The sequence below is a fragment of the Salvia hispanica genome, chromosome 3 (genome assembly GCF_029641045.1).
Source record: "Salvia hispanica isolate PSC_SH4W2 chromosome 3, Shi_PSC_v1, whole genome shotgun sequence".
In the NCBI taxonomy this organism is placed as follows: Eukaryota; Viridiplantae; Streptophyta; class Magnoliopsida; order Lamiales; family Lamiaceae; genus Salvia; species Salvia hispanica.
Genome location: NC_142694.1, coordinates 4,867,115 through 4,891,525, shown reverse-complemented (window position 1 = coordinate 4,891,525; position 24,411 = coordinate 4,867,115). Strand labels below are relative to the sequence as shown.

The following is a 24,411-nucleotide window of genomic DNA, read 5'->3' as shown; positions in this document are numbered from 1 at the left end:
GGAACATGTAGATAGAGAGAACAAAAGAAGAAAACACTTTGATGACATGGTTGAATGGCTGATACATGAAAGATTTTGCTGATCCTGCTGAAAATTTTAGCACAGACAGCACCAAATCAAAAGGTCGATTTTGACCAAACTCGACAAGTTACAAGAGACTTTCAGCCGATTATTGCCAGCAAACTCTGTCTGACAGCTGGGACTGAGCAGATCACTGATCCAAAAATCCCGGTTAGGGCATATGCAATCGCGCAAAATGGAAGAGCCTCGGGTTCCTTAGCTGATAATGCAGCCGTTCCTAGTCCGTGTGCACTGAAAAGCATAACCCAAAACGTTAGAGGATGGGGTGGAGAGAAAGTACTAACTTCTCATTGTAGTTGCATGTATGTTTCCTACTATGTTGAAGGTTTTGGAATACCTTGATGCAGTTGCTATTCCACGAGCAATTGGATCGCGGAAACCTAATTTGTCAAGTACTGTCTGTGCAAAATTGGCCCCAACTAGTCCAGTTACTACAACAACAGCTGCTGTAAGAGATGTATTGGCACCTGAAATGAACAAAGGAAGAAGTTGTTACAAAACTAATTCACATTGGGATATAAAATGTGAAATAAATTGAGTGTTTAACCTTCAAAGAAGGATACAATGCTGAGAGCTAGTGCCACAGTTATGCATCTGGGTAGAACTGATAGTGTCAATGATGGTTCCAAACCAATAAGACGCCCAATGAAAGCCGTTGAATACAATGAAAACAGTGTGGAGAGGATCACAGAGCTCAATATCTCTGCAGCATGCCTCTTCACCAGCTGCAGTGTGATAAGATTGAATTACAGTTTATGATATTGAATGCTAAAGCTGCTAATTCCTTCCATATGATAGGAAAACATGCATTTACCTTCCTTTGTTGGAACATGGAGAAGGCGAATGAGAGAATAACAGATCCAAGAAATCCCATCAAAATGTCACCAGCACCCGGATTTGATGAGACCTTTGTCAGATAGTATCCTGCAATATTCAATTTTTTCGCCCCTCATATACACGATATACTAATAGTATTAAACAACAATCAGCAAACAAAAACCGTCAATGGATCATAGGAATTCCAGCATAACATTTCATCATCAATTTAGATCTATACCTAGAACAGGATCGAGTCCAGATTTTGATACGTATCCATAAGCATATGCAGCAAGATCTGCAGCTAAGGAACAGCAGATAATCGGATGGAAAACCTTCTTCACACCAGTTGGCAACCTGAAGCAAACATGAAGTTGAGAGATACAATTTGAGCAAAATCAAGAATGTGTTAGTTCTCTTTCTTACCCAGAACCAAAAATGTAGCCTAATACAGTGGAAGCCAAAAGGAACGGCAAGCACGTCCTAGCATTCGTTCCAAGTATAGTTGGATAAAGAAATGCAGACACAAAAGATACTAGAAATACACCACTCCAAGCCCAAAGCTCAAGCGGCGAAAAGGGGGAAGGCTTAGCCATAGGCTCGGCTGGTATCATTTCAGTGTTCACCAACTTCCTCACTGCTATAGCCGTGAAACCTGCTACAGAAAGCGATGCCAACCAGCCTCCGGCTGCACCAAATTTAGGGTAAGAAAAACACACATTACACCCACTAACACCAAACAAGGCTTGTCAATCTACAATCTTGGATGGAAATGGAAGCTACATTCCTATATATACCAATAATGTAGATGATTTTAAGGCCAGAAGCAGTCGGAATATCTTTGACGGCAAGGGGAAGGACCACCAAAGACGGAACATAAAACAAGGGGAGCCACCGCTGGATGAAGAGCAGCGCCGGCTGGAAGAAGTTGACCAAGCCAGTTGCCGCAGCAGGGACGGTGGAATCGAGAGCTATCAAAATTGTGAATATGCAAAACATTCCGAACAAAGCACTCGGAAATTTGATGGCGGCGGAAACGAACGCCTGCTTTAGCAGCTTGTCAACAGCCACAATGATTCCCAACGAAACCGCCAAATGCAGCAGATTCAGAGCCTGAAACAGAGAAACCGTATCGCGAATCGCATCCAATTCATTAATCAGAGCAAAATACAGGTCAAAAATCAAAATAGGGCATTGTCGATCGGCGCAGTTACCGTGCTCTGGAGAGTCGTCGCCGAGGTCAATCCACCTTCCGATCCGGTAGATTTCACCACAGCAGTTCTCTTGGGATGCGATTTGTTTGGATCGGCGAGCGGGAATTTCGATTTAGTAATTAGTATTGATCGCGATTTTTCCGAGAAAGTGGCGTTCCTGCAACTGGAAGCCACTAGTGACTTTGATGAGATTTTGGTGAGTTTTTGGCATGGCGAGAAGAGAGAACGGTGGCGATTGGGGAGAAGAAGAGAGGGAGTGGAGAATGCGGAAATGGAGGAAGTTGCAGGCATGGTGGAAGGTGAAGTGTGGAGAGTGGAAGTGGAAGAGGAAGAGGAAGAGAAGAGGTGACATTCTTCAATTTGTGTGGACAGTTTATTCCCGGGAATTTTTATCTTTTTCAAATTAACAGTTTTGTTCGTTGCTTAGGTGGGACCGCCAACAGCTATAATATTATTCTCATTGAAATTACTGGCTTTGATTTATTACTATAGCATTTTTAGTGTCATTTTAAGTATATTTATTTTATTTCACTTTTTATTAATGACTAACTAAACCTCGTGTATAGATATACATTGTTTTGATTTACTCCATTCATTTAATGTAAATTTGGCCAAAATTGATTGAAGATTCGAATTATGAAGCAATATCCGAATAGGTGAGATAGTTGCGTTTTGACTAAATGGACGCAACGAAACAATAGACCTGTCCAAATACAAATAATATTACTTATAAATCATCAGTGGTATATAGTACTATAAAATATGATATTTAGAATTCATTTATGATTGTTCTGGGTTTAGACGAGATAATGCTCAAAACTTGTTATAATCTTTCAAACCCCAAACAAACTTATACACTAAACTTAGTCATTCATTATTCAATTATTATCTTTCAAAAATTAAGAACTTCATATGCTATAAATTAGAGGTGGCCCGTTGAACTTCAAATTGGAGATATTTAAAATGTTACAATCTTCAATACTACAAAATGAGATGATGATTGTTTGTGTGTACACTTATTCAGTTTGAGAAATTATGGCATGCGTGATATACAAATAATTTGAATGAAATAAACAAAACATAAATAGCTATCATTATAAAAATGATAGTACAATATTTGTATAATTTGGTGCGACGTAATTCATTATATGCATATTATATTCTATGCACATAATAAGGAACCAAAATGGCTGGGATTGACTATATAACTAGAGGGTTTTTTTTCTCTTCTTTTGAGAATTACATGGTGATTTATTAATATGTAATTATTGCACATATATTGTTTCCTTAATACATATGTAATCATTATAATTTAATGTAGCCAGCTATAGATAATGCCAAAATTATAGAATTTCTATATTTGTCTGCCTTTCCTTTTCAGCTTTCAATTAATATAACTTTCTATGAAAATAACTTGATTCTCTTTCAAATTTCTTTTACTGTGGAAGGGCCGAAGATTCTCTTTCCAATTCGTTATTTATACTCATTATATTATACTATATTTTAATGTACAATTAGTAATAGTATGAGTGAAAGAAAAAGAAAAAAATAATACTACTTCATAAGTTTATTTTTCATAAAGGATTAAAATATATAATTATACTTCATTCTTCCATAAATATATTGCATTTTTCCATTATTGCTCATCTACCAAATTAATCTCATTTCATTTCCGAAAACTTTATTACTACTTGACCCATTTTTGACATAATTTTTACAATCGTTATATTAACACTTATTTACGCGTTTCAGAATTGTTTATTATTTAATTAAAAATTGATTAATTTTTAAGACACTGAAACCGAAAATCGCGGCGAAGGATCCGCAGCGGCGGAGCATAGCCTGAAAATCACGGACAATAAAAGAAAAAAAGAAAGACCTTTTTTTCACACTTTGCCAACTCTAGACACTAAAAAAAGGCACAATCACGAGCACAATAAAAAACCAGACGTTTCCAATCCCCAGCTACTGAAATTCTTCCCTTTCAGTTACCAAATCCAAAAAGCAACCAAAAAAGCCCATGCCACTGGTCCCTATATTCCACACGACACACACTTAGCGTGAGCAAATTTCTACTTACCAATACTAATATTTGAAATAAAGCCATCACCCACTATACTCCGTGTGCAGAAATCATACTACTACAACCCATTGGCTGACCTTTTTCAGAAAATGGTCTATTGTAGTAATTCTGTGATGAAGAAGGGTTTATGTGTGATTGGGCAATTACCAAAATAGTATCTTTCGTTTGGTGTAGCATGATAAAGTTGATAAACTTTGTGTCATCTTTCTAGTAAATACCCACTTTTCTTCTTCTCCTCCTCCTTCTATTTCCCTTTCCCTTTCCTTTCCATATTCTTTTTATGTTTGAGAGTTGAGGCGGAGAAGAAGAGGAAATGGCGAGTCTTGGAGATATAGGGGTGTCGGCGCTGATCAACATAATCAGTGCCTTTGCATTCTTGCTGGCTTTTGCCCTGCTCAGAATTCAGCCAATCAACGACAGGGTTTACTTTCCCAAATGGTACATTGCCGGGAAGAGGACGAGCCCCAGGAGCTGGGGTGGTGTGGTGGGAAAATTTGTCAATCTCAATATTATGACTTACTTCACCTTTCTCAACTGGATGCCTCAGGCGCTCAAGATGACTGAGTCTGAGCTTATCAACCATGCTGGCCTAGATTCTGCTGTTTTCTTGAGGATTTACACTCTTGGGTACTTGCACGTTTCCTTTTTTTTTTCCACCCCCTTTTATCTTCTGATAATCAGTTGAGTTTCGTGTTTTGAGAGTTTTTTAGGTGCTTTTTGTCTGTGGTCTTGCCAAAGTTTCATCCTTTTTGCTTGACTTTTTACTTGCTATGAGATTTTTGTCCCTTTTTCGGGAATTGGTATCTTAAAGTTTATAATTTGGTTATCTTGGTAAGTATTTTATCAATGTCGTTGATGCTTTTAAATCTTTTTTCTTCTTATTTTGGTTTATATACCTGGTGGCTTTGTGCATCTTCTGAATACAAGAAACTCATATGGTTTAGGGAATTGATTCATTGATTAAGCTTTAGGGAATTGATTCTTCGACTTTTATTGAAGTACTGATTGAAACTTTAGGAATATGAAGGAAAGATTCTCATATATCAGTACAATGCATTTTGTTCCTCCGTTTGCAAAATTCAGCAATTTTGTTCAAGAACATCATTTGAATTAGGTACCGTTTTGAAACATATGCACGTTTTGAAACATATGTATATATTTGGTTCAGACCACCACTAAATCGAAAGCTACATTACATGTCTAGGATGAAAATGATATGAATATTAGTGCCTGTAGTTGGTGGAATTCTTTAAATTGACTCTTTAAAAGGACCAACTCTCTTGAATGATGAGTATATTCATTTTCTAAACTCTTTCTCTTCGAGTTGTGTATTTATGCCTCAGCTGTCGGATTTACGTTGCAGTTAAGTGAATGTTTTTGAAACATTAAGCTAATGTCCTCATTTAGGGTCCAATCATATTTTGATGAGATAATGCAAGAAGCTTGGTGTTTGCTAATGTCGTTTTGGTTTCAAGCCTAACTTGATTTTGAAGGTGGAATTTCTTTTTACAATATTTACACGTTGCTAATGATGTTTTGGTTCCATCAGGTTGAAGATATTTGCACCAATTGCAGTTGTGGCAATTCTAATACTGATTCCAGTGAATGTATCTGATGTAACTCTATCTTTCTTGCGCCGCGACTTGGTTGTCAGTGATATCGACAAGCTTTCAATCTCAAATGTTCGCCCCAAGTCTAATTTGTAAGTTTATGGCCCTCTTACCAAAAAATGTTGAAATGTCTTGACAGTCTTGTCCTACTAAAAAACTTCAAGTACATTTTGCATGACATAGAAAGCGTATTGTTTGTTGATGTCCGTTTTTGCTTTCCAGTCCATTTCCTTATATTTTTTTTATTACACTTTCAGTTTTACTAGACCATGAAGATGACTGTTGTTGGAATCTCAGGTTTTTTGTCCACATATCGATGGAGTACTTGTTTACGTTCTGGGTTTGTTTCATGCTTTATAAGGAATACAATAGAGTTGCTTCAATGCGGCTTAAATTTTTGGCTTCTCAAGGCAGGCGTCCTGAGCAGTTCACGGTTAGTCGTGTTGTCTTTGCTGTAACTTGAAACATGCTTTTCTTACATGATACTTGATCAAGAGTCAATGGGATAATATCTTTGATAATTCTTATTGGTAACACTTGAAATTGCAAGAAAAGTTTCTTCTTTGTAAAGTTCATAACCTGCTATTTTATGTTCTTTTTATGCTTTCAAAAGTTGTTTTTTGATATGCTGTATCGTGAGAAGACAGCCATTGCCATTTACTTATCAAAGTTTTTTAATATATCATCATCAGGTTCTTGTTAGAAATGTACCGCATATTTCAGGACGCTCGATATCAGATAGCATTCAAACCTTCTTCCAGAGAAACCATCCAGATCGTTACCTAACACACCAGGTCTCTTCCTCCATCATCCTCCAAATCTTGTCATTTTTAATCTCTCGAACCTGCTTGATCTATTTTTTACATTTTGTTTATAACCTTTCATGTGCTGTACCAGGCCGTGTACAATGCTAATAAGTTTGCCAGACTCGTTAGACAGAGACAACGACTTCAGAACTGGCTTGACTATAACCAGCTCAAGTTTGAGAGGCATCCAGACAAGAGGCCTAAGACGAAGGTATAGTCCTTTGTCAATTCGTTACCTTCAAGAGATATTTCCTCAAAATAAGTTTGTCTGGCTTAGAACTTATTTAATATTTACTGTGTTTTCATTGTTTAGAGTGGTTGCCTTGGACTTTGGGGTAAAACAGTGGATGCAATTGAGTACTATAAGGATCAAATTAAATATCTTGACAGAAAAGTAAGTGTGATCAACAACTGGTTTCATTTTGTCCTGATAATATACTAATTTTCATCCCTTGCTTGCTCTTAGTTGACGATGGAGCGCCAAAAGATTCTAAAAGATCCGAAATCCATTACACCAGCTGCATTTGTTTCGTTCAATTCAAGATGGGGAGCGGCTGTTTGTGCGCAGACACAACAGAGCAAGAACCCCACACTATGGCTAACAAATTGGGCGCCTGAACCTCGGGATGTATACTGGAAGAATGTCACTATACCATTTGTTTCACTGAGCATCCGGAAGCTAGTGATATCTGTGTCTGTGTTTGCATTGGTCTTCTGCTACATGATACCTATTGCTTTTGTTCAATCACTGGCCAATCTGGAGGGTTTGGAGAGAATAGCACCTTTCCTCAGGCCAGTAATTGAAAGGTAAGTGTCGATTTTCAAATCAAAGAGCTTAATATCCTTCACGGGCAGTTTCTTTTCTTCATGAAAATACATTTGTATTCTGCTGAAATAATCATCGTTTTTTGCAGGAAGTTTGTGAAGTCATTCCTACAGGGTTTCCTTCCTGGTCTTACTCTTAAGCTCTTTTTGCATTTTCTCCCTGCAATCCTTATGGTTATGTCGAAGGTAGAGGGGCACGTGGCGATATCAGTATTGGAACGAAGAACTGCTGCAAAATATTACTACTTCATGCTTGTCAACGTGTTCCTTGGCAGCATCGTGGCAGGAACTGCATTCGAGCAGCTTCATGCTTTCCTTCACGAATCTGCTACGCAGTAATGTTCCTTGCACGTATCTCTTGTTGTTTCGTGTATTTTAGAGTTCCGATTAATCTAGACGTGTTTCACCATTCAGTCCCTTTGATGTTTGTGTGGCTGCAGAATCCCGAGAAACATTGGTGTATCAATACCAATGAAGGCGACTTTCTTCATTACGTATATAATGGTCGATGGCTGGGCAGGGATAGCTAGTGAAATACTCCGGTTAAAGCCTTTGGTGATTTTCCAGTTGAAGAACATGTTCATTGTGAAAACCGAGAGGGACATGGAGAATGCGATGGACCCTGGAGGTGTCGACTTCCCCGAGACTTTACCAAGCCTTCAGCTGTATTTCCTTCTAGGCATTGTTTACATGGTCATCACACCAATCCTTCTTCCTTTCGTACTCATCTTCTTTGCCTTGGCATACTTTGTATATCGACATCAGGTTAGCTCGAATCAACTCGTGAAATTTAAGAATGGCTTAGGTTCCTGTTTTGTGAAATCGTATCTCCTTCATCATGTGCAGGTGATTAACGTGTATCACCAGAAATACGAGAGTGCTGCTGCATTCTGGCCTCATGTTCACGGCCGCATTATAGCAAGCTTGCTCATTTCACAGCTCCTCCTGTTGGGGCTATTGAGCACGAAAGAGGCTGCAAAATCGACCCCGTTGCTAGTGATGCTACCCGTATTGACTCTGTCGTTCCACAAATACTGCAAGAATCGGTTCGAGCCTGCATTCCGCAAGTACCCTCTTGAGGTAACTTCTTGAACGTTGCAGCAAAAACTCCCTTGAATATTGATATTCTGTAATGCTAATGTTGATGCATCTGCCCTCTCTTGGCCTCTTCAGGAAGCCATGTCCAAGGACATGCAAGACGGCGCCACTGCATCTGACGTAGACGTGAAATCCTACCTGGAAGATGCATACCTGCACCCCATCTTCCGGTCATTTGAGGAAGTGGAGTTGGTGGAAGTGAAGGTCGACACAGACCCAACCCCGGCCAAGGAAGCCAGCCCTTCTCCGAGTGAACCCAGCTCATCCTCCCCTCTCCATGATCACCACAGAGGAGACGAAGAAGAGGAAGCATCCCACACCGTGCAACAGTATGAATTCGGACAGCCTCATGCCGCCTACCAATATGAAGTGGAGCAGCACCACCATGTGTATCAGTATGAGAGTGGCTCTCAATATCAGCATGAAGTGGAATCCGCCACCAATGTGCATAGATATGATGAGAGTGAGCCTCACTATCAGTACTACCACCAGTGAGGTCTGGCGCTAGTTTGGTTTTTAATGTAGAGCTCTTAACAGAAAATAACTTCCATTTTTAGTTACAAGTTTTAGCCAGTTGATGCAGATAACTCTACCTTGTTGTAGTGGCAAAAATTATTTACAAATACTTTTTTATTTTTAAACATTGACAGACATATTTTTAATTTATACTAGTATTTATTTTGGGAGCTTTTATTTTCTTCAGCAAAACTAAATGAAGCCTATGTTTCTAAAAGAATATAATATGAAACCACATACATAAACAATTCTTAGTATATGATTATAAATACAAAAAGATAGTAGTAATTCCGTAAACATGACTATACATATAAAAATGGGGGAGTGATCAATTGCTAACTCATCATTTAATGGCTAACTACAACTAATTTAAGGCCATATGATTTTAGAAAACGTTTGTTCTACAATTTGCCACGTGTAATTTTCATTTTTATTAATAAAATAAAAAAAAACTCCAAATTAGGGTTTTGGATGAAAATGTCAATATAGTGTTTCGAAAATATCAACACAATGTTTTGAGAATGTCAACACAATGCTTTAAGAATGTTAACACATTGCTTATATTGACATTTTACATGTATTATATTGACATATTTTATATAGTAGGTTGACATTTCTGCTTGTACGAAAAAATTAAAAATTTTTGAATTTTTTTTCAAATTTTGACGTCGGAACATATGCATGTAGGATATCGTTGGAATCCTTATGAAATTATCTTTAATTTGATATATGTTATATGAATTTAAAGTTTTGGGATTTTATTTAAAAGTTAGTTATAACTAAACATGTAGTTAATTGACATTAATACCCCTATTGATATTTTTAAGAATTAATCATATGGCTTTATTGACGTTTTTCGTTGACTGTATTGACATTTAAGGATTAATGATCTAAGTGCGGCGTTTTTCCATTTCCGTCCGTTCCATAGTAATAGAGTCATTTCCCTTTTTTAGTAAAAGTCAACACATTTTTCCACATCTACTTTACTCTCTCTTACTTTTTTCTATCTTCATCTCTCTACCTTTTTCATTTTCCACTTTATTCTCTTTTTACTTAATTCACCTAACACAATTTTTCTTAATCCCCGTGCCGAAAAATTTTGCCTCAATTACTATGGAATGGAGGAAGTATTATTTAGTTGTAGTTAACAATTAAGTTATGAGTTAGCAATATAACACTCCCTTATAAAAATGAGCGTATTAATTATTTTTGACTCAAAGGAGATGACCAGATCCATGTATTTTAGAAGGAAGGAATTGACTATTTTCTCATTCTCTCTCTGTATCCCAATTGTCCCATTGTTTTCAAATTGTTCTTCTATGAAAATTAATCACTTTCCATAAATTTCATTAGTTCACTAACAATATCATAGTAATTATTTTCTTTTTCTATCTCATTTTTTAAATATTATACTATTAAATTACGTATGATTCACTATTAGGATTACTGGATGGGGACGGGATGTTGTAGTATTTGTTTTCTTTTTCCTTTTTTTTTGGAGAAAAGTAATCCAATGACTAGTCTTTTATGAACGACTTAGACACGCTTTTTAAAGTCGTCGGTGTTCATGTTTGGTTTTGTGAAAGTTGCTATTCTGTGATAATGTTCGCGTCTCTTCGCCGTTTACGATTTTTTCTTGTTTCTCAATCCTGAAGGCCGATCTGCCTAGATGTTCGTATTTTGATTCTTGCCACGGCCGCTCTCTCCCCTCCATCGCCGTCTACCCGCCGGAGCCACCGCCATTCCTCTCGCAAAAGCAGCCAGCTACCGGCCGGTCAATCCGAGGACGATCTGTCTGTGATTTGGAGGTTCTCGGAAAATCCCAATCTGCAAAGTCTTGCTACCTAAATCAGGTTATTTTTCTGTATTAAAGTTGACCTAATATCTGGTGAATCGGTTTTGATCTGTCTTTCTAAGTGATTGAATAATCAACTTTTCATTTGTAATTAGATCATACTACGTTTTTGTGGCTGTTAAGTTTAGTCAGCTTATAACTATTGGTTTGTTTAAGCCATAGAAGATTGGCGATTTACTGATGTTTAAACATTGTCAAAATCAGAGCATAATGCATACTTAATTCTGTAAACATTGTTTACAGAATGTTTACAGAATTCTGACTGAATCTCTTTCGTTATGCTCCAATAATGTAAACTATGTGCGGCGAAAGTAATTGGGTACATGGTTGCTAATTTGGATTTCTTCCTTTTCCCTCAGCCAGACTACTCATCCATCCCAGTTTTTGAATCTTACTGCCAATAAAAACTTGAAGACTGGTGAACTTTGAGAGCATGGAATCATCTGGTGAGCTGTTAACTGTTTTTACACACACCCCTTGATTCTTCTTGCTGTCTTCAGCATCTATTGAGAATTTTAATCAGATTTTAATATAATTGTAGGTAAAGACTAGATTGGAACATTCCAAAGATAGGACTGAGCAATCTATATAGTCTTTTACTCGTTCTCTTTCTAGGACTTTTGTCAAGTGAAACATACAAAGACGATGCCTAAATTAATGCACAACATTTCTGTTGTGCTCCTTTTCATTTATAAACTAATTTTCTGTTTATAATCTGTTGATTAGTTCTTTGTAAAAATAAGATGCAAAGTGGTTTCACTCCCTTTATATTCCCCTTTATGAATATCATTTTGGTTACATTTATGGAAAGGGCTGCTTCTAGTTTTTTCCTTGTCTTTTCTTTTTCTGTTTTCCTTAAATTATTTAAACTGGATGGAAACACTTCATATAATCCTAAAGAAATTTCTGTAGTTCTTGCTTTCATAATATAATTTTATGTCATGTGGCCATCAGAGAAGTACGTAGAAGTTCTTACAGATTTTGACTCTAATACTTTTCTGTGTAAAAGGAAGTGGCATTTTGATTCCTAACTCAACATCTATATTTACTTTAATAATATGTAAATAAGAAATTCTCATGTATGGTTGGTGCTGAATAGAAAACTATTTTCTGTCACACTGGTTTATATAGGTACAAAAAAGTTGAATTTCATTCTGATTCCAGAATATTTTTGATCTGTTGCAGTAGGTTCCCTAAGGGATACATCTGTTGTTGTTGTCACGTTGGACTCAAGTGAAGTGTATATTATCGTCAGTCTGTCTACTAGGACTGACACACAAGTTATCTATGTTGATCCTACGACTGGGGAACTTTGTTATACTTCTAAACAGGGTTATGATGTTTTCAAATCACAAAACGAAGCATTAGAGTGCATCACAAATGGTTCAAAATGGCCTTGTAAGAGTATAACACATGCTCGGGCACTCTTAGGCTATGCAGCCCTTGGCAGCTTTGGGTTACTGCTTGTTGCAACTAGGTTGACAGCCAGCATTCCAAATTTGCCTGGTGGAGGATGTGTTTACTCAGTAACGGAGACCCAATGGATTAAAATTTCCCTTCAGAATCCTCAACCACAAAGTAAAACCGAAATGAAGAATATTCACGAACTAACTGAGCTTGACATTGATGGGAAGCATTACTTCTGCGAAACTAGGGACATAACTCGGCCTTTTCCAAGTCGTATGTCAGTGCACAATCCTGATGATGAATTTGTATGGAATAAATGGTTCGCTATGCCTTTCAGGAAGATTGGGCTTCAGCAGCATTGTGTCATTCTTCTGCAGGTTTTAGTCATACTTGGTATCTTCAATTTTGTATACTTGCTAAATTTTCTTTTGGCACATCTAATTTACTGGTGAACCTGCTAAAAGATGTCATATCTACGAAAAGATGCTAGCAGTGGGTACTTTCTTTTGCAAAATCATTTCACCAGAAAAATCGCAGTGTCACTGCTCTAGATTTATTTAGTAATCCAATTATTTGCGTATTTTTTTTTGCTAAGTGTTGCAGGAGATTGTATGTGCACGTCATGTGTCTAATTTTTGTATTAGGAAATCTCGAGTTTGAGATTGATACATACTTATGCTCATCTCAGTTCTACAAAGTATTCTATGACCTGGGCTGAATGTCCTGCTAACTAACTTCTGCTATGTGGTTTGTATCATCACAACATACAATCTAGTCTAGAACTAGAACTTTTTGAGAAAATAGACTAGGGAATTTGCTGATTATAGTTATGGAAGTGATATTATGTAGGCTGCCAGTCATTATTTTTGAGCTGCTGTTGCTCTATCCCAAAAGTTTACACGTCATTATTGATCTTCATGGCAACATGAACTCCGTGACTGTGAAATTATATTCTGACACATCTGAAGAAGAAGCCATGCTGTCTTCAAAAGAGAAAAATACCTGGAGACACAGCTATAGCCTATAAGACATGGATATTTTTGAAGTTGGGCAAAGGAAATTAGTTAGGTACAATGACAAAGAGAAACATTTTAGAAAGACAAGATGGGAATATGACAGTGGCAAACTTAATGAAGAGCATAATTTGTTCAGATAGAATAGATGAAAAATTACACTCACTGAATTTCTAAGCTTGGATGAGCTAAGCTTTTGTTTCCTACAACTTATATCTTTTATAGTCTTTTCTGCTGAGTTGGATAATCTCTCACACTGTCATATTTCAAGCACAACATTTTTTTATTCCATGGGGGATGGAGCAGAAAAAGATATTTCGTATAAATATTATTCAATGTATGGGACAATCTCTAAAGATGTAGTACTCTATCTTCAGTTTTATTATTCTTTGTTTGGGGTGGGGTTGGGGAGGGTTGTAGTTGAAGTTCTCCAGCTCTCGTGCCTTCTGATTTGTCTTTTCATTGTGTATTTTTTAGAGCATTTTGTACTTCGCATAGTTTCTGAACCCAACATGCTATAATTGCTAAACAACATACAGGGATTTGCTGAATGCAAAACTTTTGGTAGCCTTGGGCAGCAGGAGGGGGTTATTGCACTTACTGCTCGTCGTAGTAGATTGCATCCCGGAACGCGATACTTAGCCAGGGGTATAAACTCATGTTACAGTACAGGTATTTTTTTCAATGAAATTAACTAATTTTGATGCATTAGCTTTTCATTTTGTGCCTGTGCAAATGTTAATTGTTAAATTTCATGTATGATTTCATAGAAAATTGCTTACAACTGAGTCATTTGATGTAAAGTATCCTAAGTTCAATCATCAGGGTGAATCTTTTTAAAATTGGTCCAGTAGCAGAATAATGCTGTGCCTTTTATTGGTTAAGTAGCTAAATCTTGAGGTTTAAAATCGTTAACTATACCCTGTATCCTAAAATTGTGATGGAAGTTGACTATGTTCTTGCAAATTAGATTGTCTCCTGATAAACGGCATCCTCTCTTTTCCACTTACTTTTGGCCTTACCATCTGTTGTACTCCCTCCGTCCCAACTAAGTTGAGTCGTATTCCTTTTCGGGACGTCCCAACAAAGTTGAGTCATTTCCTTGTTTGACAAAAAACAAAATCTTACTTTATTCCATCACCTTACTCTTTTATCTCTCCTACTATTTTCCTTTCTCCTATTCTATTTATTTTAATTTTTATCCATTCAACACAATTTCTTAATCTCCGTGCCCAAAAATTTTGACCCAACTTAGTTGGGACGGAGGGAGTATTATGTTTGATTAGTGTAATGTCTTTTGCATGTTTCCTTGCACTTCTCTTTGTCTGATAGATGCCATTGTTGTATCTTTTCTTCCTGATTGCTGGAACATCACCTGATCTGTGCTTTTCATCATCAAGTTTGTATTCCATCATGCTTGTTTCTGATACCTGGCTTCCCACATATATGTTTACTTGTTTTGCTTCTCATTTCCATGCATTTATTTTGGTTGAATGGCTAGGCAATGAAGTTGAGTGTGAACAACTTGTTTGGATTCCCAAAAAAGCTGGCCAAAGTGTTCCTTTCACCACTTACATTTGGCGTAGAGGCACCATTCCTATCTGGTGGGGCGCTGAGTTAAAACTTACTGCTGCTGAAGCAGAAATTTATGTATCAGATCGTGATCCTTATAAAGGGAGCTCGGAATACTATCAGAGATTGTCTCAAAGGTATGATGCACGTAATCTGGATGGAGCTGTTGGTGGGAGTCAGAAAAAAAGTGCTTTGGTTCCAATTGTTTGTGTGAACTTACTAAGGAATGCAGAAGGAAAATCTGAATCTGTTTTGGTTCAGCATTTTGAAGAATCATTAAACTATATTCGTTCCATGGGGAAACTTCCTTATGCTCGAATTCACTTAATTAATTATGATTGGCATGCTAGTGTAAAACTTAAGGGTGAACAGCAAACAATTGAAGGACTATGGTATCTTCTTAGAGCACCCACAGTTTCTATTGGCATTTCCGAGGGGGATTATTTACCCTCTCGTCAAAGGATTAACAATTGCAAAGGTGAAGTAATCTGTAATGATGACTATGATGGTGCCTTTTGCATAAGATCACACCAAAATGGAGTGATACGTTTCAATTGTGCGGATTCTTTGGATAGAACAAATGCTGCGAGTTTCTTTGGTGCACTCCAGGTTTTTATGGAGCAATGTAGGCGGTTAGGCATATCACTTGATAGTGATGTTGCATATGGTTACCAAGCACCTGGTAATTTTGGTGGCTATGTTGCTCCATTGCCTCCTGGCTGGGAGAAGCGATCTGATGCTGTGACTGGGAAAACATATTATATTGATCACAACACTAGGACGACAACCTGGAATCATCCTTGTCCAGATAAACCTTGGAAAAGGTTCGACATGACCTTTGATGAGTTTAAGAGATCAACGATCTTGTCACCTGTATCTCAATTAGCTGATCTTTTCTTATTAGCGGGTGACATTCATGCAACTTTATATACGGGTTCCAAAGCCATGCACAGCCAAATACTTAGCATTTTTAATGAGGAAGCTGGAAAATTTAAACAGTTCTCTGCTGCACAGAATATGAAAATCACCCTGCAGAGAAGATATAAGAATGCAGTTGTAGATAGCTCCCGTCAGAAGCAACTAGAGATTTTTCTGGGGCTAAGGCTCTTCAAGCATTTTCCCTCAGTGATTATCAATCCCTTGCATGTATGTATATTTTCAACAGCTCATTTGATTATGTAGTTTTTATCTCTCAACATGTTGCTAGGCTATTCTTGGCTTTTCTTGAGTTCTGCTCCTTCTGCTAACCTCTACTTTGTTTAAATTTGTTGTTATTTTTCAAATTAATATCCACTTTATGATTTTTTTTTTAAGTGAGGGCTTCTTTCAAGCCTATGAAAATTCAAACCTTTATGTCTCTGCTATGGTTAATTTTGTTTTGTCAACTAAGTCACTATTCTTTATGAAATATAATGCCCAATATGGGCAGTCAAGTTTTTGTGAGCTGTCTTATTGTATAATGATTTTCTAGATCATTAATTCATTTTGCTGAAAAACTAATTTCTATTTTGCACTTCGATATGTAACACGCTAGAAGAAGAGGTCGCGGAGAATTGTTAGACTATCTTAAGATATTCAGAATTGTCAATCTGACCTATTACTCCACACGTCTCTATCAATTCAAAGCAATGTTTAGTTGAAGATACTGTCTTCTGAAATCGTATTGATTTTACATCCACATAAGCTTCTCTGTAAGATGTCAATTGTCTCCTCCCAAAACTATCAGAGTTTCATGAATTTCTGCTGATGACCTCAGGTTCCTTCTCGGCCTTTTGGATGCTTCTTGAAGCCAGTTCCGAGCATGTTTGCATCTTCTGATGGGGGAGCCAGTCTTCTAAGTTTCAAAAGAAAAGACCTTGTATGGGTATGTATTTCATGTTGTTATGAGACTTGATGTTGGTCATCATTTCTTAGTTCTGTATGATTAGCTCATTATTATTTTTATTTAAAACAGACACCTTATCGTCTGAGTTAATTGTTTTTGTATGCACACCAGGTTTCTGCGCAGGCTGCAGATGTGGTTGAGCTCTTTATCTACCTTTCCGAGCCTTGTCATGTTTGTGAGCTTCTTCTCACTGTAGCGCACGGTGCTGATGATACTACTTTCCCATCAACAGTTGATGTGAGGACTGGGCGCTATATGGATGGACTCAAACTCGTTCTCGAGGTCGGGTATATCAGTATGTTGATATTCCAGACTGTGCTTTTTACAAGTTACTATCTTTTATTTTTATTTCTAAATATCCACACGATTATGTTTCTTTGTGTGAGTTATCTGTAGTTACTACAAGTTCTTTCTGGAGTCTATCCTTCCATATCTCAGTTATACCGAAAAGTTTGACACCTTATGCTGTACTAGTTATCTTTGTGTTGAAGTCATACCTATAAATTATACTCCATGGATTGAGAGGTTTGAAAATTAGTTTGCATGATGTTGGTAGTGGTAAATAGTTAGCTTAAGGGAGGCTCTTATATCATGCATATTTGATGATATGGTAATGCCTCTTAATTTGGTGTACCTTTTGATGCCTTTATGCATTCAAGGAAATATATAAAATTGATATGCTTCTTCCATAGGTTTACAGACTTTCTTTGTCCTTCCAATAAACAAAATAAAGTCCTAAAAACTTTATATCTGATCTCCATATGTACCCCCACCCCCCATCTTCCCACACCTCACATCCCTTCAGTCTAATTGGCATATCCTTACAATCAAAAGGAACTCAAGTTCATAAAAAATGGTTTTTCTTGTTAGAGGCATCTTCTATCAGCTTACAATTTCTTTGCTGACATTAAATCTTCACAGGGAGCCTCTATACCTCAATGTGCGAATGGTACAAACATTTTGATACCATTAGCAGGACCTATCAGTGCAGAAGATATGGCTGTCACTGGGGCAGGTGCTCGTTTACATGCACAAGAATCCTCAAGCCCTTCCGTGTTGTATGATTTTGAAGAAGTTGAAGGAGAACTGGATTTTCAAACTCGTGTTGTTGCTTTAACATTTTATCCTGCTGTGCCTGGGAGAGGCCCAATGACCCTTGGCGAGGTATGAACAAGTCAAGGAAGTATTGTTGGAAAAAATTGCTTTGAGGATGACACTGTTGAACTTGTTCATAATGCAGGTGGAGATCCTTGGAGTTTCACTTCCATGGAGGTCAATATTTTCACATGAAGAGAGTGGTTCTAGTTTAATTGAATGGTTAAATGGTAACTCAAAGGAAATGAACCCTTTTCTTACTGAAGGAGATGCCAACAGCATAGATGCTGCCTCATCGAATCATAGAGAGGCTTCCCCATTGCAATCAGAATCATCAGCTAACTCGTTTGTGGACCTTTTGACTGGAGAAATAGTATTTTCTGATGCGATTTCTCAACCTGTTGCTCAGACTGCTGTACATGAAAGTAGTGACTTACTTAACTTCTTCGATGATGTTGTCAGCCAGCCAGTTTCTCAGGGAAATAATAACTTGGATGGTGTTGTCAGTCAGCCAATTTCTCCGGCAAATAACAACTCCAAGATGGTTTCATCTCAAGGACCTTCAGATAATGGTTCCCAAGAGTACATCAGATTGTTCAAACTTCTTGCAGGACCTCACTGGGTATGATTATTGATTGTAGTAATAATAGACTTTTTTGTTTCCTGTCTTACCCCTGTAGCAGAATAATGTTCTTTCAGATCTTATGACATTAAGATAATTTTCTTTCAAAGTTCACCTGAGAATTCCCAACTGCTTTATGTTTTATTCTTTTTGTTGTCTGCTGTTGCTTGTGTTGATCGTTACGTAATAAGTATGGTCTGATGGTAACGATTAGTGGTATAACTTGATGTACTATGCAGATATCTGTTTAAATTTAATTTGCAATTGACAACTTGACAAGAAGCATTTGGACTAATAGTCTTATGTTTTTGTAAATTAGCAGGAAAGAAGGTTAGATTTCATGGAAGCTATGAAACTTGAAATAGAACGTCTTCGGCTGAATCTTTCTGCTCCTGAAAGGGACAGAGCCCTCTTATCAATAGGCATTGATCCTGCCAGCATAAATCCAAATATGATGCTCGATGATTCATACATGGGCAGATTATGCAGGGTGGCTAGCACCCTTGCACTACTTGGGCTGGCTGCAAAGGAAGACAAAAATAATGCTTCAATTGGGCTTGGAACATTCGATGAAGACGCGATTGATTTCTGGAATGTTGCTTCAATTGATGAGAGGTGTTCAGGTGGTGCGTGCCAAGTTCGTGCCGAAACTGGGCCAGCTGGTAGTGCATCAGTGACTCCATCGTCAACAACTTCAGGACCCTCTTTTGTCTGTTCTGGATGTGGAAAAAAGGTTTGCAGAGTTTGTTCTGCAGGAAAAGGAGCTCTTTTGCTTGCGTCTTGTAACTCAAAGGATATCTCAGGCTATAATGGTGTAGCTAGCCAGGGAGGATATTCAGCTGATGCTTCTTCAAATCGCTCTGCAACTCTTGATGGGATTATCTGTAAACGATGCTGCAATGAAGTTGTCCTTCAAGCATTGCTATTGGACTATGTCAGGGTCTTGGTTGGCCAAAGAAGAAAATCTAGAGCAGATAATGCTGCTAGGAGTGCCTTGAACGACGTGTTTGGACTGTCATCAAGAAATTTAATTCCTGAAAGAGATCATTTTCTAAATATTGAAGAAAATGCAAAGGTTTTAGGGCAGTTGACTGATGGGAAGGAATCACTTGCAGAGTTCCCATTTTCCAGCTTTCTACACCCGGTATTTAGATGATACTCTTAGTATTTTCCATATGCATTTCATCGGTCTTAACTGCTTTTGGCTTTGGGTTATATGGGATGTGTGTATGTGTTTCTTGTCTTCCTCATGTGTAGCTTTATCAGCATGTTACTGAGTAGAAGTTGTCTGTCAATTTATATTTTGTAGGTCGAAACAGCAGCTGGTTCAGCGCCATTGTTGTCCTTGGTTACTCCTTTGTATTCCGGATCACAAGATTCATATTGGAGAGCCCCACCTAGTGCCTCATCTGTGGATTTTGCTATTGTTCTCAATGAAATTTCTGATGTGTATGGTGTTGTCCTCTTGGTTAGTCCATGTGGCTATTCAATGTCTGATGCTCCTACAGTAAGTATATTTCTGGTGATCCCAACAGTTGATACATTTTAAACACAGTTTGATTCTCCTTTTATTTCAGAAACCTGGAATTCCTGCCTAATGATTTTGTCAGTTTATTCAGTCTACACGAACCATAAACGTACTTTTCCATGTTACTTTGTACTCAAATTTGTTCTGTAATTTTCAATTTATTTTGTCTTGCATAAACCTGAGGATCCTACCCCAGAATCTAATTAGTTGAACTATGTATCTTGAGGTTTCAGAGAATATCAAAAGTTAAGCAATTGAAGGTTTTCTTAACCATTACATTTGATTGTCTTCCTTTCATTTCAATAAATTTCTATGGTGGTGTAGGATTGTTTCTATCAGACAATTATATGTGAAAGTGGTTTCGATATTTTTTGTGATCTGAATACTTATTTGACTATGTCCTTTGTTCAAATATATTGATGAATCAGTGGTGGTTGATGTCATTTTATTGCTAGTGATTATTTAGGTTAGCTTCACTCCCTGCATACTTCATTGTGCCATGATTTACCTACAGGAACTAAATCATCATTGACACTCTTGGGTCTCTGCCACTTATAAATTCACATTTGTTGTGTTGACTTTTGGATAATAATCATAGTTTTGGCTAACGCGATACTATCTTATTTTTTTTCACTCTGAGGTTAGTTTGCGATTTGACTGATTTTGTTCTATCTTTATGCATCTAACTACTGTTTATACAGGTACAAATCTGGGCTAGCAATACGATGAACAGGGAAGAAAGATCATGCACTGGGAAATGGGATATCCAGTCACTTGTAACTTCTTCATCTGAACTTTGTGGCCCAGAGAAGTCATTTCAAGATAGTAAAGTGCCTAGGCATGTGAAATTTGCCTTCAAGAGCCCAGCCCGATGCCGTATCATTTGGATAACGTTGCGTCTTGCAAGAGTTGGGTCTAATTCTGTCAATCTTGGAAGAGACTTCACTCTTCTGTCTATGGATGAAAATCCCTTTGCAAACCCAAGTAGACGTGCCTCATTTGGTGGTGAGTCTGGTAATGATCCATGCATTCATGCAAGAAAGTTTCTGGTGGTTGGAAAGTCAGTTAGAGGAGAGATAGGAGCATCACCGCAAGGTTCTGACCAAATGAATGTAAGAAACTGGTTGGAGAGACCTCCACAGTTGAATCGGTTCAAGGTGAGGAAACCTTCTAAATCCTATTTGATGAAGTAGAACCTTTCTCCATTCTTGAATTAGTTGGCTGAGAATATTTATTAGTTTCTCCCAACTATTTTATATGAAGAACTTTCTTCGCATATTTGTTGGCTAAAACTTTTTCCAAATTTTCAGGTTCCAGTTGAGGCTGAAAGATTAATTGACAATGATCTTGTTCTCGAACAATATCTATCCCCAGCTTCACCGATGCTGACTGGATTTCGTCTGGATGGTTTCAGTGCGATAAAGCACCGTTTGAATCATTCACCTTCAACCGATTTAGATTTAGGGGGCAGGAACCGTCTTATAGAAGAGAGACTCATATCTCCTGCTGTGTTGTATATTCAAGTATCCGCCCTCCAGGTATTAAAGATGATTTTTGTTTTGCTGCCTAATTGATTTTTATAAACCAAATGTTCCTATTTATTTTAGCTTGAGAATGAGATTATCTTTTTTCCAACTGTGATTACTCATGGGATATTTATCACGGGTACACACCTTATTTGGAATTTACATAACTTAACCCAACCCAACCAATCATTCTTAGTTTATTAAAAACATGAATTAATATATACTACCTCCGTCTTTGAAAAATAGTAACTTTTGGAACGACATGAGTTTTAATGCATAATTGGTAAAGTAAGAGAGAGGAAGAGAAAATGAGTAAAGTAAGAGGGAGGAAGAGAAAAAGTAGTGGAAGTAGGTGTTAGTGGATTATAAGGTCCACTTCTGAAAATAGAAAATTTAGAAAGTTTCTGTTTTAAAGGGACTGAGGTAGTATAATTATGAAGAGCAAACTGAGGACAACTTGTGCGCAGCTAGAAATATAGCTACTATTGCAGATTCATTCCTTAATCTTATTGTAGGGGTTTTTACATTCTCTAGAGTTTTCTTTTTTGTCCTTGGTTATTCTGTATTACATAGATGGGACTGCCTAGATCCACGTTATGATGAAATTTCTCTGACTCGTGCATTTTCAAACTAAGTTGATGGATTGTGAGTGAGATTGGACATTAGGTTGAAGATGGCATAATTTAGACGAGAACACCCAGCTTATAGTAGGATTTTTATTTTGCAAGACATAATCTGAGCCATCATGTTTCTCCACAGGACTCCCATAATATGGTGACTGTTGCTGAGTATCGGCTACCAGAGGTCAAGGCTGGCACACCCATGTACTTTGATTTCCCCAGACAGATAAGCACTCGCCGCATAACATTTCGGCTGCTTGGAGATATCGCCGCGTTCTCGGATGACCCATCAGAACAAGATGATTCAGAATACAAACCGTATCCATGGGCTGCAGGATTGTCGTTGGCGAACAGAGTTAAGTTGTACTATTATGCTGATCCTTACGAACTTGGAAAATGGGCCAGTCTTTCAGCAGTCTGATCAATGCATCAACTCCCTCTAATGCATCATTTATTAGCAAAGTGTGCACCGGAGGTGAGTTCTTGCTTATCTCGTTTCTTTCGTAGCATGTTGTTTGTTAGCTAGATTGATTCTTCAAACAGGAAGTTGATGTTGTTTTTTCTTTTCATTTTTGTAAAAATTAGCCATTTATGAACTATGGTCTGGTTTTTGTTCTTGAGTTGTAATGTAATTGTATTATCGATTCATTGGTGTTAGCTCTCCGTATCATTTCCAACAGAATCAGATGCATTTTTTATGTTTTGAGGGATGATTATCTGTGTGTTTTGTCAAACACATCTATTGCTTACTTTATCATTATTTTTCTTTCATCGTTTTGCTATTGATATACTTCTCTTTATTTTTCGTTCATGGTTTTGCTATTGACGGATCTTCTCCTGCTTTCTATCTCGTCAAATCTTAATTTTTTGATTGGTACTATAACATACTGTATTATACTGAACTAGTGTTAACCCACGTGCGATGCATGACGAAATATTTTTTCGTCATACGATTTTAAATTATTAATTGATTAATTAAAATGAGAAACGATATAACTATATAAGATTTAAAAATATAAAAATATACTATATAATAATAATTCAATAATTATATACTCCTCAATTCATTTTTACACCTAAATACATAAAATTAAATATATTTAAAATGGAATCAAGACAAACACAAATATTTGGACAACGATGAAGAGAATATATCAAGTGTTGACACTTTTGAAAAATATTTAAAACAATCCTTCATATCTCTCTACTAAAAAAATGAAAATCACTTTCAACAAAATAATGAATCGATAACTCATAATATTCAAAAGGTCAAAATTATGACCATAAAAAAAAATCGAATGATAAACTACACAAAAATAACATTACATTAATGGGTTGAATTGACATTATTACGCTATGACTTTTTAAATGTTGGAGTATTTATCTTTATTAAACGTGGTTTGTTGAAACATGAAACAACTATACTATTTTTTATGCTACTTTATGGTTCTCAATACTGCAAATTTTCTTTTTGCAAAAATATAGTAGTATTTAATTACTCAGCATGCTCACCTATAGATAAGATAATTAGATTCTCTATATAAAATCAGTTGTATTCCAGAACAATTAAGTGCTAAATCCTAGTTTCAAAGTATTAGTAAATCAAATTTGGTATCAGACTATTTTATTTTGTTTGAACAACTAAAAGTTTGATCGACTCGGTTTTGCTAGGCTTAATTATCTCATTACAAATTTGATAGCAGACTATTTTAATGTATGCTTTTCTGATTATGTTTGTGATCAGATGAGATACCATGATTTGAAACACTTTTCTCTACTGAAAGATACAGAGAATGACAAGGAGAAGCATAGGCAAGAGGAAATATTGACATTTTTTAGTTTGTTTTCCAGATGTATTGTTTTTTTATACTTGCTTTAAGACATACATTATTTAGTAGTTAAGTATTACATTGTTTTGGAGTTATCCTACTTTATAATTTTATCCATGCTATTATTATGTTATAAGTTTACATTACTGTATACTATTGACCCATGAATTGCTAAACTCAAAGGGCATGCATTCAAGTTCCTTTCAACATTATTCTCTTCAATTTGTACATTGTTCATTGATCTGAATGTATATTATTAGATACTATTAGTACATTTATTTATCGTACCAAATCTTAAACACATTAAAAATGAAATTTGATTCATGTGGTAGTGCTATACCATAACCCCATGGATTACTAAACTCTAGGGGAATGAATCAAACTTCCTGCCTTTGGTGATGGTTTTGTTT

The 24,411-nt window shown here is 36.8% G+C and overlaps 3 protein-coding genes across 7 annotated transcripts; 2 read left to right on the top strand and 1 right to left on the bottom strand.

Moving 5' to 3' along the window:
• Positions 1 to 12: 12 nt before the first annotated feature.
• Positions 13 to 2,457, bottom strand: LOC125213974 (plastidal glycolate/glycerate translocator 1, chloroplastic). The gene is made up of 8 exons (XM_048114801.2): positions 2,112 to 2,457; positions 1,695 to 2,010; positions 1,324 to 1,585; positions 1,139 to 1,254; positions 896 to 1,005; positions 629 to 806; positions 419 to 548; positions 13 to 312 (listed from the first exon to the last, which is right to left on the bottom strand). The coding sequence occupies exons 1-8, from the start codon at positions 2,400 to 2,402 to the stop codon at positions 162 to 164; spliced, it is 1,554 nt and encodes a 517-aa protein (XP_047970758.1). The 5' UTR covers positions 2,403 to 2,457; the 3' UTR covers positions 13 to 161.
• Positions 2,458 to 4,028: 1,571 nt separating this feature from the next.
• Positions 4,029 to 9,222, top strand: LOC125215688 (hyperosmolality-gated Ca2+ permeable channel 1.8-like). Its single transcript, XM_048117187.2, has 11 exons — positions 4,029 to 4,821; positions 5,744 to 5,896; positions 6,102 to 6,237; positions 6,497 to 6,598; positions 6,702 to 6,821; positions 6,924 to 7,004; positions 7,077 to 7,417; positions 7,525 to 7,770; positions 7,876 to 8,200; positions 8,282 to 8,515; positions 8,609 to 9,222. The coding sequence occupies exons 1-11, from the start codon at positions 4,508 to 4,510 to the stop codon at positions 9,026 to 9,028; spliced, it is 2,472 nt and encodes an 823-aa protein (XP_047973144.2). The 5' UTR covers positions 4,029 to 4,507; the 3' UTR covers positions 9,029 to 9,222.
• A 1,405-nt stretch (positions 9,223 to 10,627) lies between these two features.
• On the top strand, positions 10,628 to 22,829 carry SAC9 (sacI homology domain-containing protein / WW domain-containing protein). 5 transcript variants are annotated; one of them, XM_048117186.2, is made up of 14 exons: positions 10,628 to 10,902; positions 11,268 to 11,350; positions 12,093 to 12,688; positions 13,864 to 13,996; positions 14,826 to 16,042; positions 16,653 to 16,760; positions 16,893 to 17,063; positions 17,703 to 17,945; positions 18,022 to 18,498; positions 18,818 to 19,642; positions 19,808 to 20,005; positions 20,728 to 21,183; positions 21,337 to 21,564; positions 22,312 to 22,829. In XM_048117186.2, exons 2-14 carry the CDS (start codon positions 11,338 to 11,340, stop codon positions 22,591 to 22,593), a joined length of 4,947 nt encoding a protein of 1,648 aa, XP_047973143.2. In that variant the 5' UTR covers positions 10,628 to 10,902; positions 11,268 to 11,337; the 3' UTR covers positions 22,594 to 22,829. The 5 variants fall into 5 exon arrangements, with proteins under 5 accessions (XP_047973143.2, XP_047973140.2, XP_047973142.2 ...); XM_048117183.2 differs by having other exon boundaries at positions 12,090 to 12,688; XM_048117185.2 differs by having other exon boundaries at positions 11,264 to 11,350.
• The last annotated feature ends 1,582 nt before the right edge of the window (positions 22,830 to 24,411 follow it).